This window comes from Oncorhynchus clarkii, chromosome 12 (assembly GCF_045791955.1).
Source record: "Oncorhynchus clarkii lewisi isolate Uvic-CL-2024 chromosome 12, UVic_Ocla_1.0, whole genome shotgun sequence".
Taxonomy (NCBI): Eukaryota; Metazoa; Chordata; class Actinopteri; order Salmoniformes; family Salmonidae; genus Oncorhynchus; species Oncorhynchus clarkii.
The window spans coordinates 59,586,070-59,610,912 of NC_092158.1; the positions used below are offsets into that span (position 1 = coordinate 59,586,070).

The 24,843-nt window shown below is 43.4% G+C and overlaps 1 protein-coding gene across 1 annotated transcript in view; it reads left to right on the forward strand.

Moving 5' to 3' along the window:
- Positions 1-24,843, forward strand: part of LOC139422492 (probable phospholipid-transporting ATPase IA) — a 186,676-nt gene that overhangs the window by 22,444 nt on the left and 139,389 nt on the right. The window contains 6 exon segments of the mRNA XM_071173654.1: positions 239-337; positions 14,555-14,600; positions 17,166-17,210; positions 21,618-21,687; positions 23,241-23,322; positions 23,834-23,961. Coding sequence (XP_071029755.1) covers positions 239-337; positions 14,555-14,600; positions 17,166-17,210; positions 21,618-21,687; positions 23,241-23,322; positions 23,834-23,961 — 470 coding nt within the window.

Genomic DNA, 24,843 nt, shown 5'->3' on the forward strand with positions numbered 1-24,843 from the left:
CATACATAGAGGTGTATATGTGATCATATCCCAATGTAATCAAGGTTTGAAATAGTTTTTGTCAAATACTTTCTGTTTGGGATTCTTGCGGTCAATTTGCAGTGCAGGCATTTATTCAAAAAGCCTATGGGTCACTATAAACACTATAAATGGAATAAGGTGCCTTTTGGGACATATCCTATGTGATTCAGTAATCATTTCATTGTTTTAATACTGGGACGTGTGCTTTTCCTTTCAGCAAATTCCGGATGTCTCACCCACTGGTCGCTGGACTACCCTGGTGCCCCTACTTTTCATCCTGGTGGTGGCAGCAGTCAAGGAGTTCATTGAGGATCTGGTGAGGAAACATTAACAACACAGAACACTAGGGAACACTACCAACACTGAACACTAGGGAAACACCACTGAACACTACGGGACCACTACCAACACTGAACACTAGGGGAACACTACCAACACTGAACACTAGGGGAACACCACTGAACACTACGGGACCACTACCAACACTCAACTCAAACTGCCCCTTTGACACCTCTGACATCAATGCCTGGTCCCGCTTTAAATGATGTGCAGCTTATAAAGGCTTCATAAAGCCTTCATAAACAGTACATAAATGTGTTACTAATCATATATAACCATGTGTCATGCATTATAAAGGGTTCATAAACGTGGCATAACTATGTGACATAACCACCAATGTCAAATGTGACATAACCCACTATGTCAAATATGACAAACATGTTCTTTGTAAAGCATGGCATAACCACAGCTTAATAAAGGCCTTATAAATCATATTCAATTGATGTTTCACAAAGCATTTATAACCCTGTCATGTATCTTGGTAGAGCATTTCAATGGCAGTATATCAAAATCAAATCAAATGTTATTGGTCACATACACGTGTTTAGCAGATGTTATTGCGGGTGTAGCGAAAGGGTTGTAATATCTAACAAGTAATATCTAACAGTTTCACAACATATACACATAAATCTAAGTAAGGAATGGATAAAGAATATACATACATTTATGTCAGAGCGGCATTGGACTAAGATACAGTGGCATAGTTTAGAGTACAGTATATAAGGCTGAAGTCAGAAGTTTACATACACCTTAGCCAAATACATTTAAACTCACTCAATTAGTATTTGGTAGCATTGCCTTTAAATTGTTCAACTTGGCTCAAACGTTTCAGGTAGCCTTCCACAAGCTTCCCACAATAAGTTGGATGTTTTTTGTCCCATTCCTCCTGACAGAGTTGGTGTAACTGAGTCAGGTTTGTAGGCCTCCTTGCTCGCATACGCTTTTTCAGTTCTGACCACAAATTTTCTATAGGATTGAGGTCAGGGCTTTGTGATGGCCACTCCAATACCTTGACTTTGTCCTTAAGCCATTTTTGCCACAACTTTGGAAGTATGCTTGGGGTCATTGTCCATTTGGAAGACCCATTTGTGACCAAGCTTAAACTGATGTCTTGAGATGTTGCTTCAATATATCCACATAATTTTCCTGCCTCATGCCATCTATTTTGTGAAGTGCACCAGTCCCTCCTGCAGCAAAGCACCCCCACAACATGATGCTGCCACCCGCATGCTTCACGGTTGGGATGGTGTTCTTCAGCTTACAAGCATCCCCCTTTTTCTTTTTTTCTATTTCTCTCTTTTTTTCTCCCCAATTTTGTGGTATCCAAATGGTAGTAGTTAGTCTTGTCTCATCACTGCAACTCCCGTACGGACTCGGGAGAGGCGAAGGTCGAGACACATGCGTCCTCCGAAACACAACCCAACACAACCCAAACAACTACTTCTTGACACAATGCACATCCAACCCGGAAGCCAGCCGCACCAATGTGTCGGAGGAAACACCGTACACCTGGCGATCTGGTCAGCGTGCATTGCGCCCGGCCCACCACAGGAGTCGCTAGTTCGCGATGAGACAAGGATATCCCTGGCGCCAAACCCTCCCTTAACCCGGACGTCGCCCCATGGACCTCCCGGTCGCGGCCGGCTGCAACAGAGCCTGGGCTCGGAACCCAGAATCTCTGGTGCCTTAGACCACTACGCCACCGGGAGGCCTGCATCCCCCCCCTTTCCTCCAAACATAACGATGGTCATTATGGCCAAACAGTTATATTTTTGTTTCATCAGACCAGAGGACATTTCTCCAAAAAGTACAATCTTTTGTCCCCATGTGCAAACCATAGTCTGGCTTTTTAATGGTGGTTTTGGAGCAGTGGCTTCTTCCTTGCTGAGCGACCTTTCAGGTTATGTCGATATAGGACTCGTTTTACTGTGGAAATAGATACTTTTGTACCTGTTTCTCCAGCATCTTCAAGGTCCTTTGCTGTTGTTCTGGGATTGATTTGCTCTTTTCGCACCAAATACGTTCATCTCTAGGAGACAATGAGTCTCCTTCCTGAGCGTTATGTTGGCTGCGTGATCCCATGGTGTTTATGCTTGCATACTATTATTTGTACAGATGAAAGTGGTACCGTCATGCGTTTGGAAATTGCTCCCAAGGATGAACCAGACTTGTGGAGGTCTACAAATTGTTTTCTGAGGCTGATTTCTTTTGATTTTCCCATGATGTCAAGCAAAGAGGCACTGAGTTTGAAGGTACGCCTTGAAATACATTCACAGGTACACCTCCAATTGACTCAAATTATGTCAATTATGTCAATTAGCCTATCAGAAGCTTCTAAAGCCATGACATCATTTTCTGTAATTTTCCAAGCTGTTTACAGGCACTGTCAACTTAGTGTATGTAAACTTCTGACCCACTGGAATTGTGATAAAGTGAATTATAAGTGATATAATCTGTCTGTAAACAATTGTTGGAAAAAGTACTTGTCCTAACCGACTTGCCAAACTGTAGTTTGTTAACAAGAAATTAGTGGAGTGGTTGAAAAACGAGTTTTAATGACTCCAACCTACGTGCATGTAAACTTCCGTCTTCAACTGTACAGTCGTGGCCAAAAGTTTTGAGAATGACACAAATATTAATTTCCACAAAGTCTGCTGCTTCAGTGTTTTTAGATATTTTTGTCAGATGTCACTATTGAATACTGAAGTATAATTACAAGGATTTCATAAGTGTCAAAGGCTTTTATTGACAATTACATGAAGTTAAAAGGGTCAATATTTGCAGTGTTGACCCTTCTTTTTCAAGACCTCTGCAATCCGCCCTGGCATGCTGTCAGTTAACTTCTGGGCCACATCCTGACTGATGGCAGCCCATTCTTGCATAATCAATGCTTGGAGGTTTTTGTTTGTCCACCCACCTCTTGAGGATTGACCAGAAGTTGTCAATGGGATTAAGGTCTGGGGGGTTTCCTGGCCATGGATCCAAAATATTGATGTTTTGTTCCCCAAGCCACTTAGTTATCACTTTTGCTTTATGGCAAGGTGCTCCATCATGCTGGAAAAGGAATTGTTCGTCACCAAACTGTTCCTGGATAGTTGGGAGAAGTTGCTCTCGGAGGATGTGTTGGTACCACTCTTTATTCATGGCTGTGTTCTTAGGCAAGTTTGTGAGTGAGCCCCACTCCCTTGGCTGAGAAGCAACCCCATAAATGAATGGTCTCAGGATGCTTTACTGTTGGCATGACACAGGACTGATTGTAGCGCTCACCTTGTCTTCTCCGAACAAGCTTTTTTTCCGGATGCCCCAAACAATCAGAAAGGGGATTCCTCAGAGAAAATGACTTTACCCCAGTCCTCAGCAGTCCAATCCCTGTACCTTTTGCAGAATATCAGTCTGTCCCTGATGTTTTTCCTGGAGAGAAGTGGCTCCTTTGCTGCCCATCTTGACACCAGGCCATCCTCCAGATGCACTCACACCTGCCTGCTGCCATTCCTGAGCAAGCTCTGTACTGGTGATGCCCCGATCCCGCAGCTGAATCAACTTCAGGAGACGGTCCTGGCGCTTGCTGGACTTTCTTGGGCGCCCTGAAGCCTTCTTCACAACAATTGAACCACTCTCCTTGAAGTTCTTGATGATCCGATAAATGGTTGATTTAGGTGTAATCTTACTGGCAGCAATATCCTTTCCTGTGAAGCCCTTTTTGTGCAAAGCAATGATGACGGCACGTGTTTCCTTGCAGGTAACCTTGGTTGACATTGGAAGAACAATGATTCCAAGCACCACCCTCCTTTTGAAGCTCCCAGTCTGTTATTCGAACTCAATCAGCATGACAGAGTGATCTCCAGCCTTGTCCTCGTCAACACTCACACCTGTGTTAACGAGAGAATCACTGACATGATGTCAGCTGGTCCTTTTGTGGCAGGGCTGAAATGCAGTGGAAACGTTTTTTTTTTTTGATTCAGTTCATTTGCATGGCAAAGAGGGACTTTGCAATTAATTGTAATTCATCTGATGACTCTATATGACATTCTGGAGTATATGCAAATTGCCATCATACAAACTGAGGCAGCAGACTTTGTGAAAATTAATATTTGTGTCATTCTCAAAACTTTTGGCCACGACTGTATATATTAAAATCGTCCGATTAATCGGTATCGGCTTTTTTTTGGTCCTCCAAAATTCGGTATCTGCGTTGAAAAATGATAATCGGTCGACCTCTAGTTTGAAGGGACGGTTTTTCAAAATAATATGGCTACACCTCTGGCCTTGGATGAAATAGTTGATTGATAAATCTGTGAAACCCAACTACAATTTAATCTCCATTGCACTTTATGTCAGTTTCTTGTAGAAACATAACATCTCCAGAAAGTTTTCAAATGGGAAAAAGCTTTTCCTCTTTTCAAATTCAGTAGCCAAAGGAAATAATTATTTGGTCCTCAAATACATTAGAATTGTAGCAGTAGGGGTGGCGCAAAATGTAAAGAGCAACGGACAAATGAAAAACACAAGAAAAACATTCTCCACCTCCCTCCCCCGTCCACTTCCCCAAACAAAGTGGAATATTTATTCCCCCATAAACACTGTGGAACTGCTGGACACTGCGGGGAGACATAGGCTTGCTAACTAATTTATAATGAAACTAAATTAGCGTACCTTCAGGTGGTCCGACTGGGCCCCCTCACCCTTATGTCTACAACATATGCTCTTATAAAATAACTGAATTGAGCCAAACGATGTAGTCAATATGTCCCTACCGTAACAGGGAAATCGGTCAGGTGCAGTTTTACCCACCTGTAGGACTCTGACAGCGCTGTCATATCTGAAAACGTTGGGATAATCCGGCCTACCGATCACGGTGAACAGCTACTCGGGACGGCCCTATCGGTCTCAGGTGTTTACCATACGATGGGTAAGAATTAGCCGAGCAAGGAAGAGGAGGCAGTGTCTGATTCCCGCATCTCAAAATGTCTTCCTAGCTCCATCAATGGCCTGGCGCTGCTTGGTTACCTCAGCAGTGTAGTCTGGGTATATGTTAATGATGGTGGGAATTGCTGGCAAGACAGGCGCAGAATCTTTTCCTTCTCGGGGTCGTGGTATATTTTGGCAATCATGACGCGGTGTGTTCAGTCCACTTTTAGGCCTTGGGGGAAATTGTCAATTCCTAACAGTTTTGGTATACATTTTTGCCACGAACTGTGTTGGTATCAATGCTAACAATATAGCTCTGGTTCATAGGAAAATTATTACTTCATACAATAGCTGGAGGATCAGCTGAGGCATTCAGGGCAGTTATATCAATGGCTCCTTTTTATGGATCCTTTCCCTCTCTCTGGATCTGACGGGGCACTGCCTGCTGTGGGAGGTCTGGACCTATCGCTGGGAGCAGCGTACGCTGTCCTGCTTCTCGTGGGCCCTTGAAAGGTTCAACGAATTGTGTGAGGGGTAGCAATGGGCTGTATCCCCTCTCCGGCCGTTGTATTGGGCAGTTCAACGATGAGAAATGTCTCAGCCCCTGGAGCAAAAACTTTGTGCTATCCAGGAGCACAAGTAGAAGACATCAACAAGCCGCTCCCAAACATGTTAAACCTGCATCAGGACATCAATAAGCTGCTCCCAAACATTTTAAACCAGCATCAGGAAATTGATTCCATCATAGTTAATGTGGGATTCAATTATATTTTGAACTGAAGCTCAGAACAGCTGAAGATGGATTTTAAAGAACTGATTGGGTCTCTACTTGACACCAACAAACACCCCATAATATCTGGCCTCCCTAAATCGTGGTATTTCACGTTTCCGCAGACTTTTGAACCTCCATAACTGGCTACGAGACTATTGAAGCTCTGTGGGGTATAACATTTATTTATAATTTTGATGCCTTCGGGAAACAAAGCTTGTTTTATATGGAGGATGGTATCTACCCCAATCATTTGGGTTACTGGATCCTTTCACAGCATTATTAGGATGCTTTGAGACAATGACTTATCAATGACCCAAGCCCGGCTCAGTTAAACCCCTACCACTGTTGATTAGTTGTCATAATGCTTCAGCAAATGTACATTATCCCAGGGGTCCTTGTATATATGGCAGTGTAAGTTGTTGTTATATTAAGAATGAATCCGTTCAATTAGACATTGAACTTGAACCCTGTAAGAATTCTGTATCTGGGCTCACAAGTGGCGCAGCGGTCTAATGCACTGCATCACAGTGCTTGAGGCGTCAATACAGACCCAGGTTCGATCGCAGGCTGTGTCACAGCCGGCCATGACCGGGAAACCCATGAGGCGGTGCACAATTGGCCCAGCGTCGTCCGTGTTAGGGGAGGGTTTTGCCGAACGGGATTTCCTTGTCCCATCGTGCTCTAGCAACTCCTTGTGGTGGGCCAGGCGCCTGCAAGCTGACTTCGGTTGCCAGCTGGACGGTGTTTCCTGTGTCAGTGTGTCAAGAAGCAGGGTTGTGTTTTGGACCTTCACCTCTCCCGAGTCCGTATGGGAGCTGCAGAGATGGGACAAGACTGTAACTACATATCACGAAATTGGGGAGAAATTGGGGAGAAAAAGGGGTAAAAGTACATAAACATAATAATAATTGTAAAAAAAAATCCTGGATCGAGCTGTCAGACAGTTTTTTTGTATCTCAAATGTCAGAAATGCAGTTCAACTATGTAACATTTTGTGCACCGCCTCATGGGTTTCCCGTGTCTCCTTATGTTAGGGGTAAAAATAGTTTTAATCGGCACACAATTCCCAAATAATGTATTGCAAAATCGAATGCTTCTAACCGAAAGAATCACCTTACCTTGACACTTAACCTAAATCGATACGGTCATTAACATGTTCTTCAGTAATTATGCATAATACTTCTTGGATGTGCATTTGGTGTCCAGCTGATTAGTTACGCTTTGGTATCATTATCGGATCTAGGAAGGAATTTTCCAAATGAAAGTCAAGTGATGAACAGCTGTTGTGATAGCGCATGCGATGCAGGTCAATACTGTTGTGTCTGGATCCATGTTGGATCCATGGCAAATTGATGTTGATCATCTGTTGTTGTTGCCTTGGTTTACAGCAGGGTCTCATTAGATTTAACAGAGAAAGTAATGAGTTCTTGTTTTCATAGGTTTTTGTGCCTCTGATTGGACACCAAGTCTACTGTGCACAACCAACTTGACAGAGCTTGAAGAATTGTTTAAATAATAATGTGCAAATATTGTACAACCCAGGTGTGCAAAACTCTTACATGCTGACCAAACCGGACGCGCGCATGTTGATTTTGTACCCCCACACCAGACACACAGATTGAAATATCAAAACAAACTCTGAACCAATTATATTAATTTGGGGACAGATCGAAAAGCATAACACATTTATGGAAATGTAGCTAGCTTGCTGTTGCTAGGTAATTTGTCCTGGTATAAAAACATTGGGTTGATATTTTACCTGAAATGCACAAGGTCCTCTACTCCAACAATTAATCCACAGATAAAACGGTAAACTGAATTCCTTTAGCAGTGAGTACAGCGTTGAGTCTTCTTGGGTATGACACTACACGCTTGGCACACCTGTATATGGGGTGTTTCTCCCATTCTTCTCTGCAGATCCTCTAAAGCTCTGTCAGGTTGGATGGGGAGTGTTGCTGGATAGCTGTTTTCAGGTCTCTGGAGATGTTCTATCAGGTTCAAGTCTGGGCTCTGGCTGGGCCAGTCAAGGACATTCAGAGACTTGTCTTGATGCCACTCCTGCATTGTTTTGGCTGTGTGCTTAGGGTCGTTGTCCTGTTGGAAGGTGAACCTTCACCCCATTTTGAGGTCTTGAGCGCTCTGGAGTAGGTGTTTATCAAGGATCTTGCTGTACTTTTCTCTGTTCATCTTTTCCTCGAATCTGACTAGTCTCCCAGTCCCTGCTGCTGGAAAACATCCCCACAGCATGATGCTGCCACCACCATGCTTCAACGTAGGGATGGTATTGGCCAGGTGATGAGCGGTGCCTGGTTTCCTCCTGACGTGACGTTTTGCATTCAGGCCAAAGAGTTCAATCTTGTTTCATCAGACCAGAGCATCTAGTTTCTCATGGTTTGAGAGTCCTTTTTACTGAGGAGTGGCTTCTGTTTGGCCACTCTACTATAAAGGCCTGATAGGGAGTGCTGTAGAGATGGTTGTCCTTCTGGGAGGAACTCTAGAGCTCTGTCAGTGACCATCGGGTTCTTGGTCCCCCTGACCAAGGCACTTCTCACCCTTTGCTCAGTTTGGCTGGGTGGCCAGCTCTAGGAAGATTTTGGTGGTTCCAAACTTCTTCCATTTAAGAATGGAGGCCACTGTGTTCTTGGGGACCTTCAATGCTACCGAAATGTTTTGGTTCCCTTCCCCCAGATCTGTACCTTGAAACAATCTGTTTCGGAGCTCCACAGACAATTCCTTCGACCTCATCTGAGTTGCACTGTCAACTGTGGGACCTTATATAGACAGGTGTGTGCCTCTTCCAAATCATGTCCAGTCAGTGGAATTTACCACAGGTAAATTTGCGGTTTTCGCGGTTTTGCGGTTTTGTCTCACCAGGGGTGATGGTCGGTTTCACCTTTATCGTCGAAGGAAGTTAGTTTGCGAAAGTGTAGATTTTCCTTTAGTACTTAGTGATTTTTTTGCCAATGTTTCATTGATTTTTGTTGGACTTACATACAGTAGGTCCTTGATGAGTAATCCCTTTGATTGTATGCCTTTTATTTCCATGCAGTATTATCTGTAGGATTTATCTGACATTGTTTGCATTTGAGCCGTGGTCAGTTAAAGCGGCGTTTATTCGAATTTTGATGTCGGCGTCGATTTGACTTGATATCCTTTTTTTTTTTTACCCAGTTATGCGTTAGGGGGCGCTATTAAAATTTTGGGATGAAAACGTTCCCGTTTTAAACAAGATATTTTGTCACGAAAAGATGCTCGACTATGCATATAATTGACAGCTTTGGAAAGAAAACACTGCAAAGATATTGTCTGTGAGTGCCACAGAACTGATGTTACAGGCGAAACCCAGATAAAAATCCAACCAGGAAGTGCCGCATTTTTTTAAACTGTCTCATGCCAATGACTCCTTATATGGCTGTGAATGAGCTACGAATGAGCTTACGTTTTCCACGTATTCTCCAAGGTGTCAACAGCATTGTGACGTCTTTTTAGGCATTTCCATTGAAGAATGGCTGTAAGGGACCATATATAGCATGTGGTCGGTCACATGGTGTCTCCCGCAGAAAATCTCACGTAAAATACTGAGGTAGCCATTTTTCCAATCGCTTCTTATGAGAAACCAATTGCCTCGACGGATATATTATCGAATATATATGTTAAAAACACCTTGAGGATGGATCCTAAACAACGTTTGCCGTGTTTATGTTGATATTATGGAGCAAATTTAAAAAAAAGTTTGGCATTATAGTTGCAGCATTTTCCGGTCGATTTCTCATCCAAGAAATGGGAGCTATTTCGCCTACAAAAATAATATTTTGGGAAAAAAGGAACATTTGCTAACTAACTGGGAGTCTCCTGAGTGAAAGCATCTGAAGTTCTTCAAAGCTTTGCTTTTCTTATTTTCGTGAAAATGTTGCCTGCTGCCAGCAGAGCTAGCATAGCATTATGCCATGATAAACTTACATAAATGCTTGTCTAGCGTTGGCTGAAACGCATATTTTGAAAATCTGAGATGACAGTGTTGTTAGCAAAAGGCTAGGCTTGTGTTTGAATATATTTATTTCATTTCATTTGCGATTTTCATGAATAGGAAAAGTTTCTAGGGGTATTTATGTCCGCTGCGTTATGCTAATGCATTTGAGGCTATGATTACGCTCCCAGATACGGGTTTGCTCGTCGCAAGAGGTTAATAAGCTTTAATATGTAGGCTATATTTAGTTTTGTAAAGCTGCCTGGATGTTTATGGACAATATTAATTGGATGCGTTAGATTTATCAAGATAGAATTTAGTTGTGATAAGGGACGCTTTTCTTGCCGTTTTGAATTGCATCATCAGACCTTTTGATTGTTAATATGGCATTTTGTTAGAACATTAAATATTATCTATGGGTCTTTATGTATTATCATAATGAGTATAAATGTCTCCTCTTTCTCGCATTTTTGTGGAACAATTCTATATAGGCTACCAGCATTTCTCCATTTAGCGTTTCAGAACATGAATGGAGACTGGTGATCATTTAATAAAGTTAGATCAAAGTCCCTTCAGAAAGTATTCACACTCCTTGACTTTTTCAAAATGTTGTTTTGTTACAGCCTGAATTTAAAATAGATTAAATTTAGATCTGTGGAAAGAACTGAAAACTGCTGTTCACAAATGCTCTCCATCCAACCTCACTGAGCTCGAGCTGTTTTGCAAGGAGGAATGGGAGAAAATGTCAGTCTCTCGATGTGCAAAACTGATAGAGACATACCCCAAGCGACTTACAGCTGTAATCGCAGCAAAAGGTGGCGCTACAAAGTATTAACTTAAGGGGGCTGAATAATTTTGCACGCCCAATTTTTCAGTTTTGATTTGTTAAAAAAGTTTGAAATATCCAATATGATTGTGTCCCACTTGTTGTTGATTCTTCACAAAAAAATACAGTTTTATATCTTTATGTTTGAAGCCTGAAATGTGGCAAAAGGTCGCAAAGTTCAAGGGGGCCGAATACTTTCGCAAGGCACTGTAGGTAGCCATTTTCCCTTTGGTGTTTGTGGGATCTTGTTCTATGTTTAGTTGCCTGTCTGTACTTTTCGTATAGCTTCACGTTTCGTTTGTGCTTGTTTGTTTTGTTTTGCTGAGTTTCGGTTTTATTAAAAACATGTGGAACTCATCTTTATAACGAACGTGACAGAAGATCCCACCACAAAAAGACCAAGCAGCGTGTTCAAGAGGAGTGGACATCCTGGTCCCGGGAGAAAGATGAGTGGAGGACATCCTGGACCTGGGAGGTGGTAATGGCAGGGGACAAGTCCCTGCCATGGAAGCAGGTGGAGATAGCGCAGGAGGTGACGATACGAGGGGACACGGCTAGCACGGAAGCCCGAGAGGCAGCTCCCCAAAAAATGTTTGGGGGGGAACACGGGCAGATTGGCAGAGTCAGGGGTTAGACCTAAGCCAACTGCCCGTGGAGAGCATGTGACTGGTCAGACACCGTGTTACGCAGTGATGCGCACGGTGTCTCCAGTTCGCATTCATAGCCCGGTGCGCTCTATTCCAGCTCCTCGCATTTGCTGGGCTAGAATGAGCATCCAGCCAGGACGGATGGGGTCGGCTCAGCGCTCCTGGTCTCCAGTACACCTCCTTGGACCAGGATATCCTGCGCCGGCTCTGCGTACTGTGTCTCCGGTGCGCCTGCACAGCCCTGTGCGTCCTGTGCCAGCGCCCCTCACTTGCCAGGCTCAAGTGAGCATCCAGCCAGGACGCACTGTGCCAGCTCTATGCTCCAGATCTCCAGTGTGCCTCCAAAGTCCAGTACGTTCTGTGGCTCCTCTCCACACTCGCCCTGGGGTGCGTCTTCAGCCCGGTGTCACCTGTACCCGTCCAACGCACCAGGCCTCCAGTGCGCCTCCACAGTCCAGAGCTTCCGGCGACAGTTCCCAGTCCAGAGCTTCCGGCGACAGTTCCCAGCCCAGAGCTTCCGGCGACAGTTCCCAGTCCAGAGCTTCCGGCGACAGTTCCCAGTCCAGAGCTTCCGGCGACAGTTCCCAGTCCAGAGCTTCCGGCGACAGTTCCCAGTCCAGAGCTTCCGGCGACAGTTCCCAGTCCAGAGCTTCCGGCGACAGTTCCCAGTCCAGAGCTTCCGGCGACAGTTCCCCAGTCCAGAGCTTCCGGCGACAGTTCCCCAGTCCAGAGCTTCCGGCGACAGTTCCCAGTCCAGAGCTTCCGGCGACAATTCCCAGTCCAGAGCTTCCGGCGACGTTTCCCAGTCCCGGAACCTCCAACGGCGGTCCACAGTCCAGAACCTCCAACGGCGGTCCACAGTCCAGAACCTCCAACGGCGGTCCACAGTCCTGGGTCTCCGGCTGCGGTCCACAGTCAGGGGTCTCCGGCTGCGGTCCACAGTCCGGGGTCTCCGGCTGCGGGCCACAGTCCGGGTCTCTGGCGCGGGCCACAGTCCGGGGTCTCCGGCGACGGTCCACATTCCGGGGCCTCCGGCGATGATCCACGGTCCGGTTCTACAAAGGCGGAGGGATCAGCGTTAAGAGTGGGGACTGCGTCCAGAACCGGAGCCGCCACCGAGGGTAGATGCCCACCCGGACCCTCCCCTATAGGTTCAGGTTTGCAGTCGGGAGTCCGCACCTTTGGGGGGGGGGCGGTACTGTCACACCCTGACCTTAGATATCTGTTTTCTTTATATTTTGGATAGATCAGGGCGTGACAAGGGTGGGTACGCTAGTTTTTGTATTGTCTAGGGTTTTTTGAATGTCTAGGGTTTTTGTAGGTCTAGGTGATTTGTATGTCTATGGGGGCCGGATATGGTTCCCAATCAGAGGCAGCTGTTTATCGTTGTCTCTGATTTGGGATCATATTTAGGTAGCCATTTTCTCTTTGGTGTTTGTGGGATCTTGTTCTATGTTTAGTTGCCTGTCTGCACTATTCGTATAGCTTCACGTTTCGTTTGTGTTTGTTTTGTTTTGCTGAGTTTCGGTTTTATTAAAAACATGTGGAAATCTACTCACGCTGCGCCTTGGTCTCATCTTTATAAGGAATGTGACACTATCATAAGTGCTTCTACAAAGTATTGACTCATGGTGGGTTGTAAATTAGGTATCTGTATTGAATTTTCTATACATCTGAAAATATTTCTAAAAACATGTTTTCACTTTGTCATTATGGGGTATTGTGTGTAGATGGGTGAGAAAAAAAATGATGTTTTATCTATTTTGAAATCAGGCTGTAACACAAAATGTGGAATAAGTCAAGGGGTATGAATACTTTCTGAAGGCAATGTATGTCTGCAAGATCACATTAGACGTAACATAACTGAATTTAATAGTATACTATAACTACTTTTATAACAAAAAACACCACCTCATTTCTTAGGAGTTTGAATGGATTTTTCTCAAAACTTCATAGCAAGCGCCACAAGGCAAAATAGATTGAACCAAAACATATGTTCACAAAACACAACAAATGTCCAGTTGTGCTGACGTTCAGATTGTGTTTGTATCAGGGCGCACAAAACACTTCTTTGACATGGAATTATTGTAATCAAAAGGAGAGTCTTTTGCATTTCTTAAAAACAATCTAACTTTTATTTAATTACTGCATTAGAGTTATAAGAATCCTTTATTATGTTGTATAAAACAACCATTTGATGCAATTACAGTATTATAACATAATCTTGCAATTTTGCTCTCACATGTTGCAAGAATGTTGACAAAATAGCCTTTCTGAGTTATGTAAAGGTTCCCAGAATATGTCATTAGTTTGTGGGAATAGTGTGGGTACATTACAAAAGATAGGTTCCCAAAACACAAAATATGCTCAGTTGTGATGTTTAAACTTTTACTGCAGTGGGCTAAATCAGGGTCACACAGTGTTTCCTGGTAGTCTTAAACATATCTACTTTGAAACAAAAGTATACACCTCACACACATGGTTATGGGCCTGGCCTCCACAATCACCCGACCTCAACCCAATTGAGATGGTTTGGGATGAGTTGGACCGCAGAGAGAAGGAAAAGCAGCAAACAGCTGCTCAGCAAATGTAGGAACTCCTTCAAGACTGCTGGAAAGAGAAGACTGCTGGTTGAGAGAATGCCAAGAGTGTGCAAAGCTGTCATCAAGGCAAAAGGTGGCTACTTTGAAGAATCTCAAATATAAAATATATCTTGATTTGTTTAACACTTTTTTGGTTACTACATGATTCCATATGTGTTATTTCATAGTTTTGATGTCTTCGCTATTATTCTACAATGTAGATAATAGTACAAATAAAGAAAAACCCAAACTTTTGACTGGTACTGTATGTCTGAGTGAAACAGGCTTTGTTTTGTCTCTGTTGACTAGTGTTTGAGGTAGGCTAGGTTGAACATTTTTGGTTGCCCAATGTGTAGGGGGGCCCACATTTTATTAAAAGGGGGGGGGGGGTCTTCAATGCAGTCGTCATTCCATTGACTGCATTACTAATGTATTGTCTAAATGCCTGAACTGTGTGTCTTGGTTGAAGTGGTTCCTTTTGTCTGGTTGCAGAAACGTCACAACGCCGACAGTGTCGTCAATAAGAAGGAATGTCAAGGTACGGACCAACTTTGTCTGTTTCTTGTTGCTGTTATCCCAGATTGATTGATTAATTGATTGATGATGTTTATTGTCCTTCAAGGGGTAATTATTTGTATTGCTCACAAGCTGAGAGAAGGTCACAGGTTACACATACTTTTGTTAACTTAGTGTATGTGGGCATCTGCTCATTGAACATACAGTTGAAGTCGGGAGTTGATAAACACATTAGCTCAGATTTTCACAATTCCTGACATACAATCCTAGTAAAAATCCCCTGTCTTAGGTCAGTTAGGAACACCACTTTATTTTAAGAATGTGACATGTCAGAATAATAGTAGAGAGTGATTTATTTCAGCTTTTATTTCTCTCATCACATTCCCTGTGTGTCAGAAGTTTACATACACTCAATTAGTATTTGGTAGCATTGCCTTTAAATTGTTTAACTTGGGTCAAACGTTTCAGGTAGCCTTCCACAAGCTTCCCACAATAAGTTGTGTGAATTTTGGCCCATTCCTCCTGGCAGAGCTGGTCAGTGGAGTCAGGTTTGTAGGCCTCCTTGCTCGCACATGTTTTTTCAGTTCTGCCCACAAATTTTCTGTGGGATTGAGGTCAGGGCTTTGTGATGGCCACTCCCAATACCTTGACTTTGTTGGCCATTTTGTCACAACTTTGGAAGTATGCTTGGGGTCATTGTCCATTTGGAAGAAGTTTCATCAGACCAGAGGACATTTCTTCAGAAAGTGCGATCTTTGTACCCATGTGCAGTTGCAAACCGTAGTTTGGCTTTTTTATGGCGGTTTTGGAGCAGTGGCTTCTTACTTGCTGAGTGTCCTTTCAGGTTATGTCGATGTAGGACTCATTTTACTGTGGATATAGATATTTTTGTACCTGTTTCCTCCAGCATCTTCACAAGGTCCTTTGCTGTTGTTCTGGGTTGTTGTTCATCTCTAGGAGACAGAACACATCTCCTTCCTGAGTGGTATGACGACTGCGTGGTCCCATGGTGTTTATACTTGCATACTATTATTTGTACAGATTATTTGTACAGATGAACGTGGTACCTTCAGGTTTTGAAATTGCTCCCATGGATGAACCAGACTTGTGGAGGTCTACTATTTTTTTCTGAGGTCTTGGATGATTTCTTTTGATTTTCCCATGATGTCAAGCAAAGATGCACTGAGTTTGAAGGTAGACCTTGAAATACATCCACAGGTATACCTCTAATTGACTTTTCTGGAATTTTCCAAGCTGTTTACAGGCAGAGTCAACTTAGTGTATGTTAACTTCTGACCCTCTGGAATTGTGATACAGTTAAATAATCTGTTTGTAAACAATTGTTGGAAAAATGACTTGTGTCATGCACAAAGTGTATGTCCTAACCGACTTGCCAAAACTGTAGTTTGTTTACAAGAAATTTGGGGAATGGTTGAAAAACGAGTGTACTTCCGACTTCAGCTGTATTATGGAGTTGGTCACCAGTTTGCAGCTATAACATTCTCCACTCTTCTGGGAAGGCTTTCTACTAGATGTTGGAACATTGCTGTAGGGACTTGCTTCCATTCAGCCACGAGCGTTAGTGAGGTCTAGCACTGATGTTGGGCGATTTGGCCTGAGGGCATTGTCAAGCTGAAACAGACAAAGGCCTTCCCGAAACTATTCCCACAAAGTTGGAAGCACAGAATTGTCTAGAATGTCATTGTATGCTGTAGTGTTAAGATTCCCCTTCACTGGAACCTGTGTCTGGGCCTAGTCCGAACCATGAAAATAGCCCCAGACCATTATTCCTAGTAGCATTCTCATGGCATCCGCCAAACCCAGGTTTGTCTGTCGGACTGCCAGACTGTGAATCGTGATTCATCACTCCAGAGAACGCGTTTCCGCTGCTCCAGAGTCTAATGACGGCGAGCTTTACACCACTCCAGCCGACGCTGGTATGTGGCTGCTCAGCAATTGAAACCCAGTTCATGATGCTCCTGACGAACAGTGCTTGTACTGACGTTGCTTCCAGAGGCAGTTTGGAAGTCGGTAGTGAGTGTTGCAACCGAGGGCAGATGATTTTTACGCTCTACGCTCTTCAACACTCGGCGATCCCATTTTGTGAACTTGTGTGACCTACCACTTTGCGGCTGAGCCGTTGTTGCTGCTAGACGTTCCCACTTCACAATAACAGCACTTACAGTTGACCAGGGCAGATATTTGAAGAACTGACTTGTTGGAAAGATGGCATCCTATGACGGTGCCACGTTGAAAGCCACTGATCTCTTCAGTAAGGCCATTCTACTGCCAATGTTTGTCTATGGAGATTGCATGGCCGTGTGCTCTATTTTATACACCTATCAACAAAGGGTGTGGCTGAAATAGCCAAATCCAATATTTTGAAGAGGTGTCTACATACTTTCGTGTGTATAGTGTATACACTATACATTTACATATAAAGGCATAGCCTTCAAAAGTTGAATGTATTTCTTTGTTGTCATATGACACATGACAGAATGTGTGGTGATGACAATGCATGGTGATGATATATATTTATCCTGAGTGTCACAATATTTCTCTTTTCATTTGTCTCTGCTCTTTAAAGTGTTGAGGAACGGTGCCTGGGAGATTGTGCACTGGGCAAAGGTACGTTACCAGACTACCTCATCTTAACTTAAAGGAGAAGGTACGTTACTAGACTACCTCCTCTTAACTTAAAGGAGAAGGTACGTTACTAGACTACCTCATCTTAACTTAAAGGGGAAGGTACGTTACCAGACTACCTCATCTTAACTTAAAGGAGAAGGTACGTTACCAGACTACCTCATCTTAATTTAAAGGAGAAGGTACGTTACCAGACTACCTCCTCTTAACTTAAAGGAGAAGGTACGTTACCAGACTAGCTCCTCTTAACTTAAAGGGGAACTATTTTACAAATTAGTGTTAGATGGTTCCGCAATCTGAATGTAGTCTAGGGGCTAGGAGAAACTGTAGCGTAATCCATAGTTCGGTTTACTTGTAAAATACAGGACCTCCTCTTTAACCAACGCCATCATGCAAGGGTGTGATATTGTTATAGGAGAGATATTCATAGATGGCCACTGACAGTGGCTTTTTCGTCAGTTTACGTCCCACAAGAACTGGAGCAAAGAACATGTTGATAAAGCTATGTTCACACCCGTTTCTTCCAATGCAATCTCTCCATATTAAGTAGGAATCCCCCCTTCTACACACACAGACACACACACTTCCCATTCGCCATCTGGCCCCCAGCCTTCATCAGCCTGGCCTGGCTACTAATTAAGAAGAGAAGAAAGGCTGCGCCCGTGGACATAACAGAGAGAGAGAGAGCAGCTTTTAATCCAGCATTCATAACGCACCTCATTTAATTACCATGTCAGAAACGGCGCCCGCAACAATCAGGTACAAAAATAAAAAAATATGTGAACGAGGAACGCTATTAATAGCCTGCCCGTTAGATAGAAGGCACATGCGTGTGTTGCCGTGCAACCTGTTTCTCCTTGCATTAAGGGGGAGGAGTGGGAGTGGGTGTGTGAGTGAGTGCGTGAGTGAGTGCGTGCGTGCGTGTGTGAGAGGGAGGGTGTGATCTGTGTGAGGCAGGAGAAGACATTAAGAAAAAATGTTTTTATCTGGTTCCACTCGGCGCATGAAGAGTATTAGTGGCTGGGCATTATCAATATTTTAACACAGCAGGTAAGTACATTGTCATTTCAAGCTGGGAGTGATTGTTGCATATTTTTTTTTTACCATTACTTTTTGAAATGTCTCCCTGAAATTGAGGGCCTTGAATAATGTTTTTACATCTCCAACCATTTATATTGTAAAAGCTTCCTCCTTGATTTGAGCTTTGCTCTCTGTCTAAGCACTATCCCCCATACAAGTGTTTCAAAATTATATGAAACTAGATTATTGAGAATAAGGATTGCGCTGATGTAGTTCAACACTTAATGATAATACAGAATAAGGTAAATGCTGATCTAAATTTATTTGAAGTTGCGATGGCACATAAGATACAGTGCATTCGGAAAGATATTCAGACCCCTTGACTTTTCCCACATTTTGTTACGTTACAGCCTTATTCTAAAGTTGATTAAATAGAACAAATCCTCATCAATCTATCCACAATACCCCATAATGACAAAGAGTTAACCGATTTTCAGATTTTTTTGCCAATGTATGAAATATAAGAAACAGAAATACCTTATTTACATAAGTATTCAGACCCTTTTCTATGAGACTTGAAATTGAGCTCAGGTGCATCCTGTTTCAATTGATCACCCTTGAGATTTTTATTCAACTTGATTTGGATTTCACCTGTGGTAAATTCAATTGATTGGACTTGATTAGGAAATTCCAACAGTTGCCAGTGCATATCAGATCAAAAACCAAGCCATGAGGTCGAAGGAATTGTTCGTAGAGGTCCGAGACAGGATTGTATCAAGGCACAAATCTGGGGAAGGGTACCAAAAAATGTCTGCAGCATTGAAGGTCCCCAAGAACACAGTAGCCTCCATAATTCTTAAATGGAAGAAGTTTGGAGCCACCAAGACTCTTCCAAGAGCTGTCCGCCCGGCCAAACTGAGCAGTTGGGGGAAAAGGGCCTTGGTCAGGGAGGTAACCAAGAACCCAATGGTCATTCGGACAGAGTTCCAGAGTTCATCTGTAGAGATGGGAGATCTTTCCAGAAGGACAACCATCTCTGCAGCACTCCACCAATCAGGCCGTTGTGGCCAGACATAAGCCACTCTTCAGTAAAAGGAACATGACAGCCCTCATGGAGTTTTCCAAAATGCATCTAAAGACTCTCAGACCATGAGAAACAAGATTCTCTGGTCTGATGAAACCAAGATTGAACTATTTGACCTTAAGCCAAGCATCACATCTGGAGGAAAACTGGCACCATCCCAAAGGTAAAACATGGTGGAGGAAGCATCATGCTGTGGGATTTCTTTTCAGAGGCAGTTACTGGGAGACTAGTCAGGATCAAGGGAAAGATCAACGGAGCAAAGTACAGAGAGGCAAGGGGCAAGGTTCACCTTCCAACAGGACAATGACTATCAGGTATGAAGGTAAGACCCAGAATGCAGACAACGTCAAATTAAAAATAGTTTAATGATCCAACAGGGGCAGGCAATAGACAGGTCAAGGATCCAGCAGTGGGGCAAAGGTACAGGTCGGCAGGCAGGGGCAGGGGCAGGCAGATTGAGACCGCCTGCCTGTCCAATCTGCCTGCCCCTGACCCTGCCTGCCGACCTGTACCTTTGCCCCACTGCTGGATCATTGACCTCTGCTTACCCTGAGCCTGCCTGTCGTCCGGTACCGTTGCCTCACCTGTGGTTAACTGACCCCTGCCTGCCTTGACCTGTCTATTGCCTGCCCCTGTCTATTGCCTGCCCCTGTATAAATACAGGTGTGCCAAGCTTGTAGCGTCATACACAAGAAAACTCTAGGCTGTAATCACTGCCGAAAGTGCTTCAACAAAGTACTGAGTAAAGGGGTCTGAATAGTTATGTAAATGTGATATTTCAGTTTATATTAAAAAAAAGAAAATTGCTAAACATTTTAAAAACCTGTTTTTGCTTCGTCATTAGGGGGTATTTTGTGTATTTTAATCTATTTTAGAATAAGGCTGTAAAAATTCAAGGTGTCTGAATACTTTCCCGAATGCACTGTATTCAGAGTCAGTTTCTTTAGGGCACACCTTAACAAAACGAGTCTAGGCAGTCCATTCCTGTTTCACGCCGCTGTCTTTCGTTAGGCGCTAATGAACACGACCAAGGTATTCTGCCCTGTTGACCAACGCTGGAAAGAATAACCCTAAGAACAGGTGCCTTTAAATTGACTTTTTCACTGATGAACTTGTTTCTTCCAACGTTTATCATTTCCACTATATCAATACGATTGTTTACATCTCATTTTAGAGGTTAAAATGTACATTTCTTCACATACACTTACATAAAATGTCTATTTCCAAATCGAATTTCACATGATTATTATTTCCATGACTTCCACAGGCAGTTAGTTTCTTGCAGGCGGTGGTGGGAGATAATTTGATTAGGTTGCTCATAATATGTACCTGGGGTCTCTATCCTACTGTCATCCAGGTAGAAGTCTGGGTTCACCTATCTGTTCCTGACAGACCCTGAGGACATGTCCTCTTCCTCTCTCCCTCCCTCTCTCTCTCTCTCTCTCTCTCTCAGCTCTCTCTCTCTCAGAGCTCTCCCAAGGAAGTGATGGTTGATTCCAAATTAAGGCAGATAAAAACGTAGGCTCACTATCAATGCACGTTAAGTGCCTGCTACATTTTCAATGTTGTTTTTCTCGGCTTTGTAAATATCTAAGGCTGCTACTGCTATTGAAGAAAGAGTTTCAAAGACTGAGAAACTATCCCTTCATTAAAATGGTGTATTTGGGGTTTTGGAGAGAACAAACCAAACATGTCTTTAAGTCCTTTTTTCCTTCACTTTTTCAAAATCTATTTGGACCAGGTTTTACTTTGAGCCCTGCATCAACTTACTGAATCGGTTTGATATGTCTTTTGTGACCTACTCTCCAAATGTTTAAATAAGCTGAAACAGTGCAACAGGCCTACATACTGTACTGAATCCATATAGCCCACTGTTTTGTCTGTTGGCACAGCAGCAATTTATTTGCACATTATCCAGATCTCATCTAAAATCTCATTCAATTCTTAACTCACGCTCTATAATTTATGTTGAGTAAATGGGGTTATTGTATTTGCATAGAACAGTATATGGTGTCTATAAATGACTTGATATAGTTATTAATAACCTTCTCCAAATGGCTTTTAAAACCATATTAAACCAGACCCTCCGAACATGCAGGGCTTACGCTGCATCCTTATTCTTCGTCAAATTAAACCATTGTCTCTTTTCCCTTCCTTGGTTTGGTGTCTCTTTACTCTACCTCTCAGCCTCCTCATCCACCTCCCCCTCTTTTCTCCCTGACATCCTTCCCCTGGCCGCCCCTGCTCTCTCTCGTCCCCTCCTGGTCCGTGCTGCGTGATATCAGGTAGGCGTCGGGGAGGTAGTTAAAGCGGCCAATGGGGATCACCTGCCGGCTGACCTCGTCATTCTGTCGTCCAGGTCAGGAACCGAACCTCATTGCTGAGCTGCATGGGGGTCTGACCGGAGAGCGGGTGGCAGCATTGGGATGGCAGGAGGGGGAGAGGGGCATAGCGTACGAGGCTAGCTATAAGTCAGGACTTTTTGTCGTGCACTGCCGATTTAAATTATAAATATTAGATTTTACATTCTAGGGCAGGGAGGGAAATCTGGTTATGTTGGCAAAGCCACCCAGAATTGAGGTGAATAGGTCAGCGAACACATGGTACCCATTTAGGCACATGCCTCCGTCATATTGACCATGTTAACAATAAATGTTTTTATGGCTTGAGAATATGAAGAGACGAGACTTAAAGGGATACTTTGTGATGAGGCCCTTTAACTACTTCCCCAGAGTCAGATGAACTCGTGGATACCAGTTTTATGTCTCTGTGTCCAGTATGAAGGAAGTTAGAGGTAGTTTCGCCAGGAAACACTAACTAGCGTTTGCGCAATGACCGGAAGTCTAGCATGCTAGTTTGAGACAAGATCATAAGTTTAGGTGTGAACTGTGAATGCGTTTCCATGTTCCTAACTGTGCATGGCCCTCTAAGTCCACCTTGAAACGACTGTTTGTTGTTTGACCTGACATGTTGCATGCTGTGACCATAGAAATAGAACATACATACATTTCTATGGCCGTGACAGTCCACATTCCAACATAATTTTTATGAATTATCTTGGCATACAACAATGTATCTACTATAATCAAGTAGATATTTTTAATATTTAATTGATACTAAATATTAATGAAAACTCCAGCAGGATTGTTGCACTGGTACCATCTTGTCAACAGGATATTTGAAGCATAACTCTGACTGGTTTTAGAACACATCACTGCAGAGCAATTGTCTGTCGAGAGGAATCCAAAGCCCTTATTGGCACTCGACAGCTCAAAGCAGCTCAAAGCATCAAACCTCATTGATTAAGGTTAGGGCTTGACTGGGCCAAAACCCTTTTTGATTTTCTCCTTCCTCCACTGTTTTTGGAAGGACCCCTGTCGTGCATCAATCACCCTATTAAAAGAGTGGCTTAAAGACTTACCTTAAAGCTCCGGCACGCTCTATAACTCTCTGTCCCCGTGCCAAGTGTCTGTCAGAGCTCCATTTGTTCTGTTGTGGTTGTAGTACTCGCTTGGCATGCCTGCTCCCTCTCTCCCAGAAAACTGAATTCAAGGGCAGCTGCAAACAAAGATGTCAACAATGCCTGTGTCGATTTTTCAGGACTTGGGGCTGTCAGTTTGATATGATGATTGTGTATTTTTTATGATAATTTGTTGCTACATTGTTGCATTCATAAAACAATACATTTTTGGCTCTATTCAAACCAACTTGGTATCAGAAAACTTTGCAGCATCCTTGTTTGCGCCTTGATTTAAATTGTTGAAAGAGTCCTCCCTACATACCCTACATCCAAAATCATCAGTAAATGGATGAATTAGCCTGTATGATTATTATGCAGAATTAACTTTTTGTCTTAAAAGTTGTCCAGATCCAATGTTCACCTTTATGCGTTTTACTTCCCCTTTAAACCAGTGAGCCCCAAGGTATGTGCTATATTGAGACTTCAAACTTGGATGGAGAAACAAACCTCAAAATCCGACAGATGATTATTTCTGTCTTCATTTTCCTATACTCTTATCTACTGGGGGAAAGGGGGATACCTAGTTAGTTGTACAACTGAATGCATTCAACTGAAATGTGTCTTCCACATTTAACCCAACCCCTTCAATCAGAGAGGTGCGGGGGGCTACCATAATCGACATCCACGTCTTCGGCACCCGGGGAACAGTGGATTAACTTGCTCAGGGGCAGAATGACAGATTTTTACCTTGTCAGCTCGGGGGTTCGAGCCAGCAACCTTTTGGTTACTGGCCCAATGTTTAACCACTGAGAACTGAGAAACTCATACAGGGATGACTTTTGGTCAGCCTTCCAGGAGTTTCCCAATTGGGATGTTCTGATATTTTTTCAGATATTTTAGAAAGCACATGAACCAATGTTAACTCAGTACATTCCAAAAGTTAAATGCAATTTCAATGTAGGCTATCTCCTTTATTTACTTAATTGAAATAGAATTGGAACCTGGAATCTATGTAACATGTTTGTATGTGTGTGCATGCACATAGGGACTGCAAATCACCTCAGAGATCAAGGACATTGACAACCTGATGCGTCTCTCCGAGCTCATGGAGTGCGAGAGCCCCAACCGCCATCTGTACGAGTTTGTGGGGAACATCCATCTGGACGGACACAGGTAGGACACAACACACCTGCCTTTTTTCAACCAACCAGCAGCTTTTCCATCTCATTTGGCCATTAGGAGTTGGGCAGTAAATTGTGTGGGTTTGTGGATCATTTTACATTACTATGGAGTAAAGGGAAGATTAGACTGAAGATGGCGCCGAAAAATAGGGCAACCACGCTTCTAGCCCCTAAGCAACTTTGCAGTATTTACTTTTTTATGTGTTATTTTTTTCATTATTAGCCCAGAATTTGTTTTGCGTTATTACATACAACCAGAAATAACTTTTGATTATCAGAGGGACAATTGAACTGATTCCAGAGGCTGACCCAAAACACCACCCGGTGGAGAAGAGATATTCGGAGTGGACTCCTAGTCCGATTCAGGAGGTGCGCACACCACCCACCGCTACCGAGTATATTACTTGCTAATGTTCAGCCTCTGGATAATAAAGTTGACGAGCTCAGGGTGAAGATTTTCTTCCAGAGAGACATCCGGGATTGTAACATACTCTGTTTCACGGAAACATGGCTCTCTTAGGATACACTGTCTGTGTCCGTACAGCCAGTTGGGTTCTCAGTTCATTGCGCTGACAGGAATAAAGATCTCTCTGGGAAGAAGAAGGGTGGGTGTGTATGTTTCATGATTAACTACTCATGGTGTGATTGTGATAACATAGTGAAACTATGAATAACTCCCAAGATAATTATCTTCGGTCATAGTCACAGCCTTGTATATTCCCCCTCCCCCTCAAGCCGATACCACGACGGCCCTCAAGGAACTACACTGGACTTTATGCAAGCTGAAACCACATATCCTGAGGCTGCATTTATTGTAGCCGGGGACTGTTACTCAGCTTTTCGAAATGCCTACAAGGCCCTCCCCCGCCCTCCC